Source organism: Acinonyx jubatus, chromosome E2, assembly GCF_027475565.1.
Source record: "Acinonyx jubatus isolate Ajub_Pintada_27869175 chromosome E2, VMU_Ajub_asm_v1.0, whole genome shotgun sequence".
In the NCBI taxonomy this organism is placed as follows: Eukaryota; Metazoa; Chordata; class Mammalia; order Carnivora; family Felidae; genus Acinonyx; species Acinonyx jubatus.
In genome coordinates, this window is record NC_069396.1 from 14,459,768 (window position 1) to 14,479,074 (window position 19,307).

General features: G+C 43.0%; 1 protein-coding gene across 1 annotated transcript in view; it reads right to left on the reverse strand.

The window, feature by feature from the left end:
- PKD1L3 (polycystin 1 like 3, transient receptor potential channel interacting) overlaps positions 1 to 19,307 on the reverse strand; it is a 76,250-nt gene that overhangs the window by 25,913 nt on the left and 31,030 nt on the right. The window contains 15 exon segments of the mRNA XM_053211061.1: positions 2,223 to 2,266; positions 2,269 to 2,415; positions 3,369 to 3,506; positions 5,760 to 5,859; positions 7,562 to 7,796; positions 7,899 to 8,116; positions 8,736 to 8,909; positions 10,140 to 10,299; positions 10,621 to 10,758; positions 10,760 to 10,816; positions 15,539 to 15,685; positions 18,597 to 18,703; positions 18,705 to 18,779; positions 19,031 to 19,106; positions 19,108 to 19,145. Of these exon segments, the coding sequence (XP_053067036.1) occupies positions 2,223 to 2,266; positions 2,269 to 2,415; positions 3,369 to 3,506; positions 5,760 to 5,859; positions 7,562 to 7,796; positions 7,899 to 8,116; positions 8,736 to 8,909; positions 10,140 to 10,299; positions 10,621 to 10,758; positions 10,760 to 10,816; positions 15,539 to 15,685; positions 18,597 to 18,703; positions 18,705 to 18,779; positions 19,031 to 19,106; positions 19,108 to 19,145 (1,854 nt within the window).

Sequence of the window (19,307 nt, forward strand, 5' to 3'; positions counted from 1 at the left end):
CTCCCTCTCTCTCTGCCCCTCCCCCGTTCATGCTCTGTCTCTCTCTGTCCCCAAAATAAATAAACGTTGAAAAAAAAAAAAAGAATGCATGCACATTTTACCACATCTTTTCCAGATATTCATGTTGTAGATATACTTGTACATGTGTGAAATTATGTACACAAAAGGATATTAATAATAGTATTATTAACAATGAAAGACTGAAAAAAATCTCAATGTCTATCAATAGGGAGCTGGTTTTACAAATTATGAGACATGTGACCAAAGGAATGCTACACAGTAAATGAATAAAACATAGGGGCGGCTTTACGTATACTGATGAAACAATCTCTGGTGAACTGTTAAGAGAAAAACACAAAATTCGTGGCAATGTTTATAAGTGGGCTACCACTTACCAAACATATTTGCAAATGCACAGATTACCTCCGAAAGAATATATAATAAATTGGGAATGTCATTGTGTCTCCGAGGATTAGGGGACAGAGGAGAGCTGCACAATATACCCTGTGGCACATTTGAGTTTTCTCCATGTATGTGTTTTAATTATTTAAAAAACCTGTTTTAACATGAAAGATTATTGAGAGAAATCTGACAGGGAGAGGCTGAAGACAGAAGAGAAAGGTGAGGGCTAACAATCTTCAAAGATGGTCTCACTTTATATTTCTTTTTTTTTTAAGGTTTATTTATTTTTGAGAGTGACAGACACAGAGACAGAGCATGAGAGGGGGAAGGACACAGAGAAAGAGGGAGACAGAGGATCAGAACAGACTCTGCACCCACAGCACAGAGCCCGATGTGGGGCTCAAACTCGCAAACTGTGAGATCATGACCTGAGCCAAAGTCGGATGCTCAGCTGACTGAGATACCCAGAGGCCCCTCTCACTCTGTGTTTCTTAAATGAAAAGTACATGAAATTATGATAGAATTTTGATCAGTTGTTTTCAGCCCAGGAAGAAAAGTCAAGAGAGAAAAGGCAAGCTCATACTGCTACAAGATTTTTAATTAAATCCTACCAAAAAAAGAGATCCTTCCCTATATGTGATTCAACACTGCACCATGCTATTTAGGAAGATTGAGTATTTACAAGAAACAGATTATCTGCCATGAATAGCTTGGGCTTCAATATTCCTGAAAACAACTGGACTAGCAGGACTGGCCTACATCAATCCTGAAAGTAAAGATTTGTGGGGTGCCTGGCTGGCTCAGTTGGAGGACCATGCGACTTTTGATCTTGGGGTTGTGAGTTCAAGCCCCAAGCTGGGTGTAGAGATTGCTAAAAAAATAAATAGATAAATAAAATTGAAAGTAAAGATTTGCTAGTAGTTGAAGAGATAAACCACGTTAGTGCCAAGTTTTAGTGCTTTTCACCTCAGGTCTACTTAATTCTATTTCTCTGTCTCCATCTACCAATTGCTGGGGCTTTTCCTTAGCATGTCTAGGTAACTCATGTACACTTTGTGGTTCCAGTAGATTAGCCAGAGCCCCAGCTGCCCCAGTTAATAATAATAGCTAACACCTATCCAGTAAATACTCTGGGTCAGACACTCTTCTAAGCATTTACATCTACTGAGTTTTTAATCTTCGCATCAATCTTACAGGGCAGGTCCTAAGAGTATCTCCATCATGTAGGTAAAAAACTGGGGCCCAAGAGATTGAGTAATTTACCCAAGAATACACTGCTAACAAGTGAACCTGGTCAGTCTTGCTTCTGAGTCTGTGCTTTTGGACCAAGACACTAGACTGCAGAGCCACGGAGTCCAGAAGGAGGACCACGCCTACCATGATGGCACTAGCCTCAGCCACCCAGGGTTCCATTCACTTTTAATTTGGTCAATACTTCATTCCGCACATAGTAACAGACTGCAAGCAAACATGCCCTGAACCGAGAAGTATCACCATCCAGAAGTGAACTAGAAAGGATCAACATGCAAGGCATAGGAGTTGCCATCTGTTAACACTTGCCTAAATGGCCCAAAAAAGCCTTTACTGAGATGAACGTGTCTTTTAGGGCTCTCCCTGCCGCCACCCCAGGAACCATGGCCGCCGCCACCCCAGGAACCATGGCCGTGTTCCAAATGCCCAAAGGAAACTACCAATCCTGAGATAAATGAATGCAACAATTTCCAAAATACAGCTTACTTAGGACAGAAAGGTAGGACAAAGTGTTGGTCACTGGTAGAAAATTTTGAACACGAAGCATCCCAGAAGTGGGGCCCCAGGACTGTGTCCATACCTCTGTAATCCCCATAAAGGTTAGGAAGGTGAGATTGGCCTGTGGGTAGAAATGCTTAAGAAGTCTGATCTCTGAGAAACGGTGGGAAAACCTCTTCCAAATAGCTTGATGGAGGTAAAACCTACTGGAGTTCTGTGCTGAGTAGACCGCAGTCATCAACAAGATGAGGAAGAGGATTTGTACTAGGAAAGAATAGGAAAAAAAAAATTACAGTTGAGTGGTTAGCTTAGAAATTCTCTACACCTTCTCCTTCATGGTTCCCAAGCCTTGGCAATTTCATTCAACCCAACAACTGAAAACAGATGAGCCAACGTATTTGGCTCATGGTGGTGCCTATACATATCTACAAATATTTATATATTCCTTCCCAGAATTACTCTGCCACTGATCAGAAGTCTTCCTTTAAATAAGATACACAAAATCCTACACAAAAATTGCTGTATTTTAGTTCTTAAAACTAAATGCATCTCCGCCCCCAACCTTTCTCTCTCTAGCTATCTCTGGACTGTGTTCACAAGAAAGGGAAGGCAGATAAAAACAGAATTGGTCTTCTTTGGTCCAGGAAATGCGATAACCCAAACATGATATGTGCTGAACCAGTTCCCCTGTACTTAAAGGACAGCGACTTTTTTTTTTCATTTTTTTTAAACAATTTATTTTTGAGAGACAGAGATCGAGCATGAGCAGGAGAGGGGCAGAAAGAGAGGGAGACACAGAATCCGAAGCAGACTCCAGGCTCTGAGCTGTCAGCACAGGGCCTGACATGGGGCTTGAACTCAAACTGTGAGATCATGACCTGAGCTGAAGTCCGATGCCCAACGGACTGAGCCACCCAGGCGCCCCGAGGACAACCACTTTTGAAAGCATATTCATTTTTCCTCCTGTGAAGTATATAGATCAAGTTGTTACTCTACTCTGTAGGCAGAGGAAGGTGCTTATTCAAGCACATAATGACTTCTCATGACTCCAAAGTTCAGGCGTCTGCCCATTTACCACACTCCCTGGAGTCCATATTTTTTTCAAGGGGAGTATTTTAAGACAGCTTCTCACTCCCCTGTATTTTCATTTACTTCTCACTCCCCCTTTGCTGGGAATTGTGCTACAGGATCAACACATTACTGTTTGCTTTCCATGCCCAAAATATCTCCCGTCAGCTTGAAGTGTTTCTTCTCTTTCAAGGTCCTTTCTGGTCACTTACCCGGGCTGTGGAAAGCTGGAGCTGTATAGACGGGGTTATTCTTATCTCTCGAACCAAGTAATGGTGAACACTGTGCTGTCAAAAATTCAAATGTAGCCCAAAAAACAGTTATATTTCATTAAGCAGTTAGTCATCAACATTTGCTGAAACTCTACTATGAGTACCTCCTCTTAAATGCTGAAAACACAAAGAATAAAGCTACAGCAGTGGCACTTCTCAAACTATCATGAAGGATGTAAGAAAAATTCCAGTCCACTGGGGACAGATACTTTGATAAAATACAGTAACAAGGAATTGCTAGAATAAAGAAGTAAAACAGGAGCATGTAAAATACAAGTCCCATTTTTTATAAGTTTATTTATTTTGAGAGATGAGGGGAAGGGGAGAGAGAGAGAAGACAGAGAGTGCAAGCAGGCTCCATGCTGACAGTGCAGAGCCCAACTTGGGGCTCAAACTCACGAACCTCGAGATCATGATCCGAGCCAAAATAAAGAGTCAGTCACTTGACTGACTGAGCCACCCAGGTGTCCCCAAGTCCTACTTTAAAAATTAGATTCAGGGGCGCCTGGGTGGCTCAGTCGGTTAAGCGGCTGACTTCGGCTCAGGTTATGATCTCGCGGTCCGTGAGTTCGAGCCCTGCATCGGGCTCTGTGCTGACAGCTCAGAGCCTGGAGCCTGTTTCAGATTCTGTGTCTCCCTCTCTCTGACCTTCCCCCGTTCATGCTCTGTCTCTCTCTGTCTCAAAAATAAATAAACGTTAAAAAAAAAATTAAAAAAAAATTAGATTCAATATGTCTAAAATTGGTCTGCCCGATTGCTATAAAACTTTCTAAATACTTCCTCTCACTTTCTGTTTTCATCTTGGACTAGAAACAAGCAGTGCTAGTCGGTGAACCGCACGTGGGGAGCACTGTTGGAGAGCAGGGCTCCTCACATTTCAATGTGCACAGGAACCGCCTGGGAATGTGGTTCAAATGCAGATCCTGGGGTGAGGCCTAAGATTATGCATTTTCTAAAATTCCAGGAGATGCCAAAGCTGCTGTCTGCGGACCACACCGTGAGAAGTATCTAGAGACATGTAAACCAAGATGGAGAGAGAAGGAGCCAGAATAGGACATGAAACTTGCTAGCACGTCTGTGCCAAATGCTTGGGAGTCACGGAAGAGAAAATAAATCTCCCTGAGGAAGTCAGAGAAGGTGTCATAGAGGTGAAACTTGACATTTGTTGTGAAGGATGAGTCAGATACAATTCTCCAAATGGACAAGGACAAGAAAAGAAAAAGTTCTTTTTAGGCAGAGGGAACAACAATTCCAGAGCATGGAGAAATGAAATGAGGCCTAGGAAGGCAGTATGAAACCAGATTAATTTCTACAAATCTCATAAGGAATGGGGTGCCTATCCCTTAGTAATGTATCTACCACTCAGCTTAAGAAATAAGTTACCACTACTTAATAAAGGTGGTTAGTGTTTGTCTGTGATAGTATTCCTTTCCTTCAGAGAGCTAATCCAATGCTGAATTTTAGAGTTTATCATTCCCATGCATTTCTTCACAGACACAAATACATACATACATACATACATATATATATATTATATATATGCACACATACATGTGTATGTATATGTGTATACAGAGATCTATATAGGTCTATATAGGTCTATATAGATCTCTGTATACACATATATAGACCTATATATGTATACAAATATGTATAGATAGATAGATATGTCTATGTACACACACAAGTGTATATATGTGCTGTTTTCCATGATTAAAGTACTATGTTAATTTTTTTGCTCACCATTGTGTTTGTGAGGTTCATTTGCATAACAGGAGCAGCTCCAATCAGGTTTTTAGAGGGTAGTTTCCCTCAGGCGTGGTGACTGAATGTGACGAGTAAGAATTGAGGATTATTTTGACATTTTTAGAGAGTGGGCATGTACTTAAATGAAAGGAGAAGAGTAAAGAAGTGGGTTTGCAGGCCAGGCAATCTGGATTGGGGTATGTCTGATCAGAGGTGTCCAGATAAAGATGGTGAGCAGCTGGAAACAGCCTCTGGGGCTCAGGGGTGAGACAGACACTTGGAAGGAGATGCAGGACCCGGACAAGAGGCACAGCACTGAGAGAGCACGAGAGGGTCTCAGGAGGAGCACGAGTGTGGTGACACAATGGTTTTCCATGGGCAGCAGAGAAGGAGCAGCCAGCTAAGGAGAGACAAGGTCCCTACATAGATGACTGACTCGGTGAGGTGGCTAGATGTCCAGTATTTCAATACAATTTGCTCTCTGCAAAATCAGATGTTGGTACTCAGAACTACTTAAATTACCCAAGAGTGCCAAGATCCTCCTTGTTTGTTGTTCCTTCTCTTTGGTAAGACACGGCATCCTGTTCCGCATCAGTGAGATGGACAATGTGAGGACGATCGCCTAGACAGAGAGATCACAGGGGAAACAGAGAAGATCACAGAAGGAGCAGACAGTACAGGATCCAAGGCGACTATGGTTAATGCATTTCAATTATTTGACCCTTTATTATCATGAAAAACCAAAAATTAGGTGGTTTCATAATTATTTTTGCATAATCACAGGGACCTGGTTAATACAATGTTAACATTTCTAATTTTGCTTGTAGTCCGTAAGCTGCTTGATAGGAAAGTTTAACTATCAGATGATTTGCGATGATCTGTGTAAGTTACTTAAGAACATCTTTCTTGGAGTGCCTGGTGGCTCAGTTGGTTAAGTGTCTGACTCCTGATCTCAGCTCAGGTCTTGATCTCAGGGCCATGAGTTCAAGCCCCATGTTGGGCTCCAGGCTGGGCATGAAGCCTACTTAAATTAAACAAACAAACAAAACCCACCTGTCTTTGGAAGACCTCTAATGAGCTGGACTGGAGAAGCTACACTTCTTAAAAAACTTTTTTAAAGTTTATTTATTTGAGAGAAACAGAGACAGTATAAGTGGGGGAGGGGTAGAGAGAGAAGAGGACAGAGGATCCAAAACAGACTCTGCACTGACAGCAGAGAACCCAACCAAGTTCAAACTCACAAACTGTGAAATCATGTTCTGAGCTGAAGTTGGCTTCTAAATGGACTGAGCCACCCAGATGCCCCTGGGGATAAAAATCCCAACGATTAAGTCTCTCTTTTGCTAAAGTAAGCATGGACTCTTGTAACTAAGACTTTAAAAGTATCTGTTACATGTGTAATAAGTATACCCCCTCCACCTTGTCCTTTAATCTCCATGGAGGGGAAGAAAGCGCTCTAGTCCTCAGGAGAATAAAGACAAGGGTGCTATTTCCAGCCTGTTGCCACACACCCGATTTTAGACACTCCAAAGAAGAGGCCTAAAGGCTGCCTGGGTGGCTCAGTTGCTTGAGCATCTGACTTCCGCTCAGGTCATGATGTCACGGTTTATGGGTTTGAGTCCCATGTTGGGTTCTGTGCTGACAGCTCAGAACCTGGAGCCTGCTTTGGATTCTGTGTCTCTCTCTATGCCCCTCCCTCGCTCATGCTCTGTCTCTCTCTCAAAAAACAAAAAACAAAAACCTTAAAAACAAAACAAAAAAATAGTCTTTTTTTTTTTTTTTAGAAATATACACACTAAAATGTTTATGGATAAGATGATATGAAGTGAGGCATTTTTCTTTTCAAAATAGATGATTGACTTGTTCTGGTAATGAAGTAATGGTTGAAGCTGGCTAACAGAACGGCAGAATTCGTTATACTATTCTCTACACATTTCTGTGGGGCTTGACATTTTCCTTAATCCAAAGTTGTTAAAAATTAAGTTTTCTGTTGCTTTTTTAAAAAGTAGTTTGATGCCGATTGATTTTTTTACTTGTCCTTTTTAACTTGGCAATGCTTTTCTGCTCTGTTTCTACTGGTCTCTCAGTTCTGGTTAGTTTTTTCTGTGACTACCTCACTCATATCTCAAATCCCATTCTGCCTATTTCTGTGTGTGTGTGTGTGTGTGTGTGTGTGTGTGTGTGTGTGGTCAAATTGGCAGAAACATTAGGCACTCTGAATTAACACCCAAGGGTCTCACTGTTCCAAACTACCTGCAACTAGAATGGGTACCTCCCCTTCACCCCCCCGCCTACCATGCCACTATGACCCATTTTTCACATACCTTTACTAGCTGGCTGAGGAAGATGTTCTGAAACACTGATAATATCACTGAAATAACCCAGTTGGTGGCCTGGTTTTTGTTCAGTTCCTGACTATAAAATGCAGTAAAAAAGGCTTCAGCTGGGCTAGTGACACCCAGAGGGAGCCAGGAGATGCAAGTCAACCATCGGGGCAGGCCATTAACGATGGGCTTCTTCCCTTCTTCCGGGCTCAGGAGGGGGGAACTGGTTGCCTCTCTTAAGAACAGAAGTTGAAAGAATAACCTGCTAGCCCACAGCTCAGAGAGAAGCACAGGAAGACTATAAGTGATAAAAGAAGCCAGGGTGGTGCATTATTACCTGAATGGCCCCTGTTCTGTTGGAAGAATATGTATGTCCAAGAGCTCCTGGAGTTCTTGCAGTTGACTGGTGGCATCTAGGATGTCACAAGGCCGGTCAGCCTGAGTGGGACCCAGTGCGCTTAAGTGAGATTGAAGCCTCTGCAGAACTCTGAGCAGGTAATGACAGAAATGATGCTGGCCTTCAGGAACCATTGAAAATACAGGCCGAGGTTCACACTTCAGCAAGTGGGAGACTTCAGCAGATAGTAATTAACTGGCAGAGATTAGCATCTCACTCGTTGATGATGAGGTTAAATTGCCCAGTCACTGGAGATTAGACCACAATCAGTATTGTCTTCTCTGATCATCCTGGCCAGCTGGTAACAATTTCTAAAATTCTACACTGCGATCCAGAATAAAAACAACTTTTGCTCTAGAAGTAAATAAAAATTTAAACCTAACTGGGCTTTTTCACCAGAACCACAGTACATGTACAACTATATTAGATAAGTGCCCAGGAGGCCCCAATTATATTCAAGAATCCATAGATCACATAATGTCACCATTCCAACAGAAGAAAAAGAATGACATGTTTCAAGAGCCCCCAACAAAGCAGATGGAATATGGGGGGGGGGTCTGAGGGCATTTTTGTGGGCTCTTCCTTAATCCTTTACTTTGTTTCACCAGATCTATTTTTTTAAAAGCTCTACTGGAAGCATAAGGAAGCTGGGTCAAGCAGAAGGCTGTACCGTGCCGGTTGGTCATGCTGAGAGGTAGGAAGGATAAGCAAGAGGCAAGCAAGGGAGGAGGTAGATAACACATCAGTTACTAAAACCTGCGGAAGTTTACCGTTTACCCAATGGGGTCCTGCCCGCTGATGAGAGCCGTGACCTGCTACGTGAGAACAGAGGAGGCTGGGTAAAAGCTTCACCTGCTTGTTAATGTTGGAAGGACTCCATAAAGGTTGTTCCAACTCTGAGAGTAGGTACATATTTCTCCAGAGTAGGAATCCCACAGTCTCCTTTAATTCCTGAATATGGAACCAAAAGGAGAAAAGTCAGTTTTACATTCACCCAGGACTGGTCGCGGTTATAGATGGTGAGGTTGTCCCTTGACTAGGAGAGGCAAATACTTAGTGCGAAGAGCCTCCATTTTTCATTTTCTTTCTCCTTTTTCAGAAATACGTCACCTCACAGTAGCTTCAAAACTAATTTTAGGAGGACCACCTAGGTAGCTTAGTTGTTTAAGTGTCCGACTCTTGATTTCAGCTCAGGTCATGATCTCATGGTGGTGAGATCAAGTCCTGGGTCGGGGTCCATGCTGAGTGTGGAGCCTGCTTGAAAGTCAGTCTCTCTCTCTCTTTCTCGGTCTCTCTCTCTCTCTCTCTGTGTCTCTCCCTCCCCCCCCGCCCCTCCCCCACTTACACTGTCTCAAAATAAATAAACATTTATTAATTTATTATTTAAAAACTTTTTTTAATGTTTGTTTATTTTTGAGAGAGAGACAAAGCATGAACAGGGGAGGGGCAGAGAGAGAGGGAAACACAGAATCCGAAGCAGGCTCCAGGCTCTGACCTGTCAGCACAGAGCCTGACATGGGGTTCAAACCCACGATTGGCAAGATCATGACCTGAGCTGAAGTTGGACACTTAACCGACTGAGTCACGCAGGCTCCCCTAAAATAGAAATTTAAAAAAAGAAAATAAAACTAGTTTTAGGAGAATACAGAATGAAAGACTGGACCATTTGCTCAAACATCAAAAATGAAAATTCCAGAACAGTACCTTCTGCATTCACATCCTGTCCTCACAATACTTCACCATTAAGAGGAGAAACAAAAGGGTGCCTGGGTGGCTCAGTCGGTTAAGTGTCCGACTTCAGCTCAGGTCATGATCTCGCGGTTTGTGAGTTCAAGTCCAGCATCGGACTCTGTACTGACAGCCCAGAGCCTAGAACCTGCTTCAGATTCTGTGTCTCCCTCTCTCTATGCCCCAACTCCCGCTCACTCTCTCTCTCTTTCAAAAATAAATAAACATTAAAAAAAAAAAAAAGAGGAGAAACAAGGGGCATGATGCATTGTGGCCCAGAGGACAGAAATTAGGGAAAAGCTATCAAGATTAATAGGACCCCATGAGCCTTCCAGGAGATCCCCTCTGCTGGCCTTTCCTGCTACATGGGGAAACAGGGCCCACCATCTACCTATACAGTTAGATACCAAGCTTACTTCAGTCACCTCTGTGAGACAGAGGCTCACAAGGAACATACGAGAGGCAGGAAGCCTGGTCGGAAGGAAAAAGAGGCAGGGGTTCCTGAGGCTAGATCAGCAGGAAGAGCCTCCCGATTACGAGACTGACAGGGAAGAGGAAGACAGCGGTTTGGATGCTGATGAACAGTTGGGACCAGGTCATAGCAATGGACCCACTGGAAGAAGAACATCACATCAACCTGTATCCTCAAGAGCGGAAATCATCTCAGACTCCTTCCTCTCCTAGCTTTAGCCATCTGTTTGGCAATTTAACCATGACTATCTAAGGACAGGACATCTTCATGGCAGTAAAGATCCCGATATGTTCCTAAGGCTGCTTCATTCACTAATGAATGGGAACCCTGAGGAAACCTGTTAAGAGTATTCAAGTGTTAGAGTAGTGAAGGAAAAAACAAAGGCACATCAGGATTGTGTTTCTGACCCTGCAAGGAAGAAGAGTGCAGTACTTTGAGAGGATTACACACTACAAAGGCTACACATCGGGCTCACCCATACCTTGCTCATCTCTCTGGGCAGTGGTGCCAGTTTTCCTCCAGAACATGACGTTGATGACCATGTCGCACAGAAGCAAGGTCATGCAGCAAGAGAGCCTCTGGACTCTTGTAAACTGGTTCTCCGAGCCACAGATGATCCTGGGTGAGCTTTCCTACAATCATGGAGGAAAACAGGTGTCTAAGAAGAGAAATTAGAAAAGGACAGAAGTGAGACTTCATTCCGACAGCATCCTAAAGGGGCGGTTTGCCCGGCAACACGCTTACACCAACAACTAGGCCAGTATCCAACACCTCTATGAAGACTTTCAAATTCATGGCAACATGATTCTTTTGTAGCTTTAGGACAAAAGGTTGTCAAGGATAAGGTTAATTTATATTGTATGAGAGTTTAAAATTAAAAACAGTCTTTTAAACCTGAAACATATTGTCCCCTCGATCTCAGTAAAATTAATTTAACTTCTCCAAACCTCAGTTTCCTGATCCGTAAAAAAAGGGCTAATAATATTTTCCAGATCACAGGACTGTGGTGAGCATATAAAGAACTGAGCACAGTCCAACAAGAAGTGCTGAGCGGGGTGCCTGGGTGGCTCAGTGTGTTAAGTGTCTGACTTTGGCTCAGGTCATGATCTCATGGTTTATGGGTTCAAACCCTGCATTGGGCTCTGCACTGACAGTGAGCAGCCTGTTTGGGATTCTCTCTCTTGCCCTCTGTCTATGCCTCTCCCCAACTTGTGCTTTCTGTCTCTTTAAAATAAATAAACTTAAAAAAAAAACAACGGTTCTTTTAGCTGTCTAAGAGTTTTGATAAATCTTTTACTCTTCACAAGTTTGCATTGGGCTTCCACTCAACATAGTTTGGTAAATTTATAGTTTGAGCCCCTTCTCTTCTCCAAATGTGGACGAACTATAAATAAGGCATAAAAAGAAATAACCAGGGGCACCTGGGTGGCTCAGTCGGTTGGGCGTCCAACTTTGGCTCAGGTCATGATCTCACGGTCCGTGAGTTCGAGCCCTGCATCGGGCTCTGGGCTGACAGCTCAGAGCCTGGAGCCTGTTTTGGATTCTGTGTCTCCCTCTCTCTCTGACCCTCCCCTGCTCATGCTCTGTCTCTATCTGTCTCAAAAATAAATAAATATTAAAAAAAAAACTAAAAAAAAAAAAAAAGAAATAACCAAAGGCACGCCTGGTTAGCTCAGTTGGTTACGTGACTGACTCTTGATTTCAGCTCAGGTCATGATCCCACAGTGGTGGGATTCAGCCCCACATCAGGCTCTTCACTGACAGTGTGGAGCCTGCCTGAGATTCTCCCTTTCCCTCTCTCTGCATGCATGCACACACTCTCAACATAAATAAACAAACATTTAAAAGAAAAAAAGGAAGAGCCAAAAATATTGGCTGGGTTTCAAAACAAGATAAACATCTATGAGGAGGAGAAATGGAATGAAAAAAAACATGGAGATGAGCAGGGAAGATTTCTGGGCTCCAGAAGAAAGCAGTATGCAGGCAGGAGTTTGGTTCTTCCAAGGTAATTGGAAATGAAAGTATTTCATAGGGTGGGGTAGGGAGAGTAAAGCCAACTTCACTGCTTGGAGCCCAGGTTCAGGCTGGAGCTCATGAAGGGAGACTACAGAACAATAAACTGCCAATTTGTGGGTAAGGAGGTGGGCGGAAAAAGGACAGCCCCATAACCAGGAATTGAGCCAAGAAATCCACTCGTTCCAGACAAAATCTGCAAGAGCCCTAGTTTTGTCAATTCCACTAAGGAATAGGAGATCCAAAATACTGTAATATAATAAGGCCTAATTCTAGACTAGCCATGTGAAGAGTTACATGGAAACAGCAACAAGACTACTAGTCAGGGATGAGGGAGAGAGAAAGAAATTTAACAATACCCCCCCCCCCAAATAAACTTATGATCCCAAATTCCTAAACTCAGGAAGAAATCAAATGCAGAGAAAGGCAACCAAAACAATCAATAATTCAGTCCTGAAGAAATTAATTTTATGGGACAGTCTGACGAAGACTTCAAAATAAGTATTTCAGGTTGCTCAAAGAGACGAATCAAGGCATAGCATTCACTTAAAAAGAATAAAAAATTCTGAGAAACAGAAATAAAATTAATTAGAAATCTTATAACTGAAACATACAGTCATTAAAATGGCTGTCAGAATGGCGAACATTAACAACTCAGGCAACCACAGATGTTGGCGAGGATGCGGAGAAAGAGGATCTCTTTTGCATTGTTGGTGGCAATGCAAGCTGGTAAGCCACTCTGGAAAACAGTATGGACGTTCCTCAAAAAACTAAAAATAGAACTACCCTATGACCCAGCAATTGTACTACTGGGCATTTATCCACGTGATACAGGTGTGCTGTTTTGAAGGGACACATGCACCCCCATGTTTATAGCAGCACTATCCACAATAGCCAAAGTATGGAAAGAGCCCAAATGTCCATCAATGGATGAATGGATAAAGAAGATGTGGTATATATACACACAATGGAGTATTACTCGGCAATTGAAAAAAATGAAATCTTGCCATTTGCAACTACGTGGATGGAACTGGAGGGTATTATGCTAAGTGAAATTAGTCAGAGAAAGACAAAAATCATATGACTTCACTCATATGAGGGCTTTAAGAGACAAAACAGATGGACATAAGGGGAAGGAAACAAAAATAATATAAAAACAGGGAGGGGGACAAAACAGAAGAGACTCATAAATATGGAAAACAAACTGAGGGTTGCTGGAGGGGTTGTGGGAGGGGGGATGGGCTAAATGGGTGAGGGGCACTAAGGAATCTACTCCTGAAATCATCGTTTCACAATATGTTAATTCGGATGTAAGTTTTAAAAAATAAAAAACAAAACTAAAAAAAAGAAAAATGAAAAATGAATATCAGTAAAAGCAGTTATCTCTGTGGCATTGTCACTTGCCCTGTTCCCATCTCCCTTTCTCTAGCTCTACGGTGACCTGACAGCCTTTAATCACAGAGAAAGCCAGGGGCCACTAAAAAAAAGGCAGAACAGGACTGGAGCTCCTTTAAGGTCTCCTTCCCAGATAACTGTGATGATCTGAGCTGTCTGGTAGTTCCCAGGAAAACCCCACTTGCCAGGCTGTCCTTACTTGACCTGACTGGGTATTCACTAGCTTCGAAAAGCTTTTCCCCTGAGGGCACTGTGAAAAATACTCAGAGGCGGGGCACGTGGGTGGCTCAGTGGGTTAAGTGGCAACTTCAGCTCAGGTCACGATCTCACGGTTCCTGAGTTCGAGCCTTGTGTTGGGCTCTGTGCTGACAGCTCAGAGCCTGAAGCCTGCTTTGGATTCTGTGTCTCCTCTCTCTGCTCCTCTCCTGTTCGTGTTCTGTGTGTGTCTCTCTCTCAAAAATAAATACACATTAACAAAAATTTTAAAAATATACTCAGAGGCAACTGTTTACCTTCATAGCTGCCTGCCATGGTGGGTGAACAACAGGCTAACCAAAAAACTGAAAAGAAACTGGGAAACAAGAAGTCTGCAGGAGTTTTGAAAGCTCTGACATAACTGCTGGGAATCCAGGGCTGTGTGTGGGCTCAGGAGATGCCAGAGAACGTCCTGAGCCCTCACCCCTGCATGATATTGAGGCTCTCAGCAAGCAGGAAGTGAAGACCAAGGCAGAGCTGGCCGGTGCCTTGCTGAGGGCTGAGGGTATGACACAACATGCACACAAATCCCCTTGGCAAAGACCGGGAGACTTACTGGCTCCAGGTGTTTAGGGAATCTCTATCCAAACTTTAGCTGACCTCCAGACTAACTGGGCAGACACTTCAGCTGCACGCCATGACAAAGGATACAGAATTCATTCAGAGAAGTCATGAAACAGACAACAACAACAAATTTGTGTTAGAGAACAACAAACCCCAGGGAAAGGGAAGAAAATCTGATTTCCAGAGTTGCCACATTCTATTATTTAAAGTGTCCAGTTTTTGGGGTGCCTGGGTGGCTCAGTCGGTTGAGCGTCTGACTTCAGCTCAGGTCATGATCTCGTGGTTGGTGGGTTCGAGCCCCGTGTTGGGCTTTGTGCTCACAGCTCGGAGTCTGGAGCCTGCTTTGGATTCTGTGTCTCCCTCTCTCTCTGTTTCTCCCCCACTCACACTCTGTCTCTTTTTCTCAAAAATAAATAAAGATTAAAAAAAGAATTTTTAAATAATAAAATGTCCAGTTTTCAACAAAAGATCACAAGACACTAAAAAACAACAAAGCATGGCTTGTGTGTGTGTGTGTGTGTGTGTGTGTGTGTGCGCACACAGGCACACACACACACAGAGTAATCAATACACTGTCCCTGAGAAAGCCAAGACACTGGATACACTAGAAAAAGCCTTTAAATCAGCTATTTTAAATGTGTTCAAAGAATTAAAGGAAACTATGTCTAAAGAACTAAAGGAAAGTAAATGAGAATGGTGTTTTCCCAAATAGAAAATATCAATAAACACACAGAAATTATTATTATTATTTTTAAAATGTTTTTTTCTGAGAGACAGACTGCAAATGGGGGAGGGGCAGAGAAAGGGAGACAGGATCCCAAGCTGGCTCTGCACTGTCAGCAGAGAGCCCCACGTGGGGCTCGAACTCATGAGCTATGAGATCATGACCCGAGCTGAAGTTGGACACTCAACCAACTGAGCCACCCACGCATCCCTAAAAATTATTTTTTTAAAAGAACCAAACAGAAAGTTTGCAGTTGAAAAATACATTAAGTGAAATGAAAGGCTCTACAGCAGATCTGAGCAGGCAGAAAAAAGAAGCAGAAACCCGAAGATGGGTCAATTGGAATTATCCAGTCTGAGCAACGGAGGATGAAGAAAAATGAACAGAGCCTCAGAGACTTGTGGAACACCACCATTTCCCCACCAATACCTAAAGGAAAAGAGTTCTTTCTTTGAGACTGGTTTGAAGACCCGGTCATGCTCACTCTCTCCAAGGTCCATGGCCAGCCAACAGTTGGACAGGAAGTGCCATTTCCTTTTACCTGCCACGTCACTGGCAATTACCCGGTTTCCATACCTATAGTAAAATGAAGATAAGCATGGTAGGGAGGTGGGCATGAACCAGTTGTTGTAACAAGAAGTAATCTTGCACTATCAGTAAATGGATTCTTTTCATTGTGAGGCAAGAACTAGACAAAGAAACAAAAGCTGATCCAATTTCTTCCTTTGCAACCTCTAAGAGAATTCATGTATCAAAACCAGAATGCAGGGGCGCCTGGGTGGCTCAGTCGGTTGAGTGTCCGACTTTGGCTCAGATCGTGATCTCATGGTTTGTGAGTTCGAGCCCCCATCAAGCCCTGTGATGAAAGCATGGACAGAGCCTGCTTGGGATTCTCTCTCTCCCGCTCTCACTGCCCCTCCCCGCTCTCTCCCAAAATAAATACACTCTTAAAATTTTTTTGAAAATATCTAAAAATATAATGAAGAAACAATTTTAAAATTTATAAGCCTACTACTCAGAGATAATTATTGGTAATACTTAGTATATATAACTCTAGAATTTTTTCTACATGCATACTTAAAAAAATTTATTGTGGGGGTGCCTGGGTGGGTCAGTTCATTAAGCATCCGACTCTTGATTTTGGCTCAGATCATAATCTCAAGGTTGTGAGATTGAGCCCCATGTCAGGCTCTGCGCTGGGCAGGGAGCCTGCTTGAGAGTCTCTCTCTTCCTCTCCCTCTGTCCTTCCCCCACTGGTGCTGTACCAAAAACAAAACAAAACAAAACAAAACAAAACAAAACAAAACAAAACAAAACAAAAACTTTATTGTGGTATAATTTACATATGATAAAAGGCACCCATTTGAACATACAGGTCAAGGGGTGCCTAGGTGGCTCAGGTGACTAAGTGCCCAGCTCTTGATCTCAATTTAGGTCTTGATCTCAGGGTTTTGAGCCCATGCTGGTCTCTGCTCTGCCTGTGAAGTCTACTTAAAAAAATGAATAAAAGGTACAGTTCAGTACAGTTTTTTAGGTCTTTAATTTATTTTAGCAACCTCCACACCCAAGATGAGGCTTAAACTCGCAACCCCGAGATCAAGAGTTGCACACTTTTCTAACTGAGCCATCTAGGAACCCCCCGTCCAACACATTTTTCATAATGTGAACACTTGTGTAAGTACCACCACTGCCAAGCTATCACCGCCAAAAGTCCCCTTGTGTCCCTTTGCAGTCAACCCCCCTCAGACTCACCCCTGGCCCCAGGTGGCCGCTGATCTGCTTTCTGTCTCTTGCACTAGTTTGCCTGTTTTAGAATTTCATATATGTAGAATCATACAGCATGTTTTCTTTTGTTCTGGCTTCTTTTGCTTGGCGTAACATTTTTGAGATTCATCCGTGTTACTGTGTGTATCAGTAGATTGTTCTTTTTGTTGGTGAGTAGTATTCCATTCAATGAACATGCTAATACTTGCTTATTCATTCACCTGATGGACACTTGTGTTGTTTCTAGTTTTTTAAAAAATTTTTTTATGTGTTGTTTCTAGTTTTGAACAGCTATTAGTAAAACTGCTATGAACGAATGTGTATACATTTTGCAATGGACATATGTTTTCATTTCTCTTGGGTGAATACCTGGGAGTGGAATTTCTGGGTCAGATGGTAAAGGTGTATTCAACTTTACAAGCCTTGCCAAACTGTTCTCCCACGTGGCTGCACTGTTTTGTGCTCCCAGCATTGCTTGTGAGTTCCAGTTGCCTCCAACTTCACCCAAACTTGGTTTTGTCAGACTTTTTAATTCTAGTTATTTTGGTGGATGTTTAGTGCTCTCACTGTGGCTTTACTTTGCATTCCTTGATGACTAGCAAAGTTAAGCATTTCTTCAAGTACTTATTACACATTATTCACCATTATAATCAAACTGGAATGATAGTGTACAAGCTGCTCTGTTAGATGCCTGAACAGAGTGGGGACAGCAAACAAACTATTAGACTCTACTGGCCTAGTGGTCTAGCATAGCAGGGAAAGACTCATTTTGCTGACAAACAGGCAAGCTGTACACCCTTTTCAGGTGGACAATATTCAGCAACAATTTGAACACCTGGGCCTTAGACCCTTGACTTCATTCCCTTCTTTTTCCCAAACCCCAAACAACCAATCATCTTGGTCCTTAGTTAATTTCACCATTACTCTCTCCACCCACCTCTTCTCACTCCGCCTGCTGCTGGAGAAAAACAGGTCATGAGGACCTCGCACACATCAGGTTCATGCACTCATCACTGACCTTTTCCCTCTCTAGCCCCCTGGGCACATCCCATAACATGATTCTTCTATTCTTTCCTTCAAGCTCTTAATTTTTACCCCAAGTATACTTAGTGAATAGTCATTCATTACATTTAATCTTGAAAGATCTTTTTTCAAGTTTATAGGTACTTTTAATTTATAACACTTTGGGGCAGTAAGTGGTTGTTATTTGCTGTTTTTACAATCATGACAATATTAAATGAAGATAAAAGAAAAAAACCACCCATCACTTAATCACCCATACAAAATTATATTGTTAACTTCCCATATTTCTTTGCAGGGTTTCTTCTTTGTAAATGTTTTGAAATTTATTTTATTTTTTTTTAAAATATTTTCTTTTTAATGTTTATTCATTTTTGAAAGACAGAGAGAGAGCACGAGCCGGGGAGGGGGAGAGAGTGAGACACAGAATCTGAGAAAAGCTCCAGGCTCTGAGCTGTCAGCACAGAGCCCGATGCAGGGCTTGAACCCATGAACTGTAAGAGCATGACTTGAGCTAAAGTTGGATGCTTAACTGACTGAGCCACCCAGGCACCCTGAGCTTTGAAATTTAAATCTAACAGTCATTGGTTACAATTTGGCCCAAAGCATTATTGTCATTTGTTGTGATGGCATGCTGGTCTTGCCCAGAATGCCACAGATCCACGGAGGAGAAAGGCCAAGGCAGCCTGACGCAGGGACTTACCGAGAAGGGCTGGCCCCCGAATCATCATGCCAGAACCACAGGCTGTGCAGTTCCCCTCAAGAGGACTGAGTACTGAGGAGGAAGATATCCAGACGCTCTGGCTCAAAGAAAGACTGCCTTCTCGGGGTCACAAAGGTGATGGGTCTCCCTCTGCCCCTCTGATCCATAGAGGGTGATAACCACCTAAAACATGATAAGCAAAGATAAAATGCAGGAAGCTCTCAGAGGATTCTTGGGGTTTATCCCTAAGGAGAAGGGGGAAGATAGAGTTGTACTGAGATGAAGTCTTTGGGGGGTTGGGCAAGTATGGCAGACTCTGCCGATGTCCAGTGTAGAACTAGGAGCTACTCTCGTAAGTGCTCCTGGACACCAGGGCATCACTGGGTCAGGGCACATCTCGGGCGATAGGAGACACAAGGCAAGGAGTGAAGAACATTCATTTTGTTAAGCTTAGCTGGCATGGCGGCCCTTCTTCGATAGCCAGTGGAGACCTGCAGGAGGTAGTGAAACAGAGCTGGGGTCACAATCAGCCAGGACAGTGACCTTCACCTGTAGGAACAGCAGAACCAAGAAGGATCTTCACCTAGTGTAGACACTGCTTCCTCCAGCTAAGAAGCAGGAGGATGCACGGCTCCAGCTTTGGCACCTCGGTGAACATCAAGGGTGGCGTGCGGGTACAAGATAAACAAACAAGAGACCTAAGTGATGAAG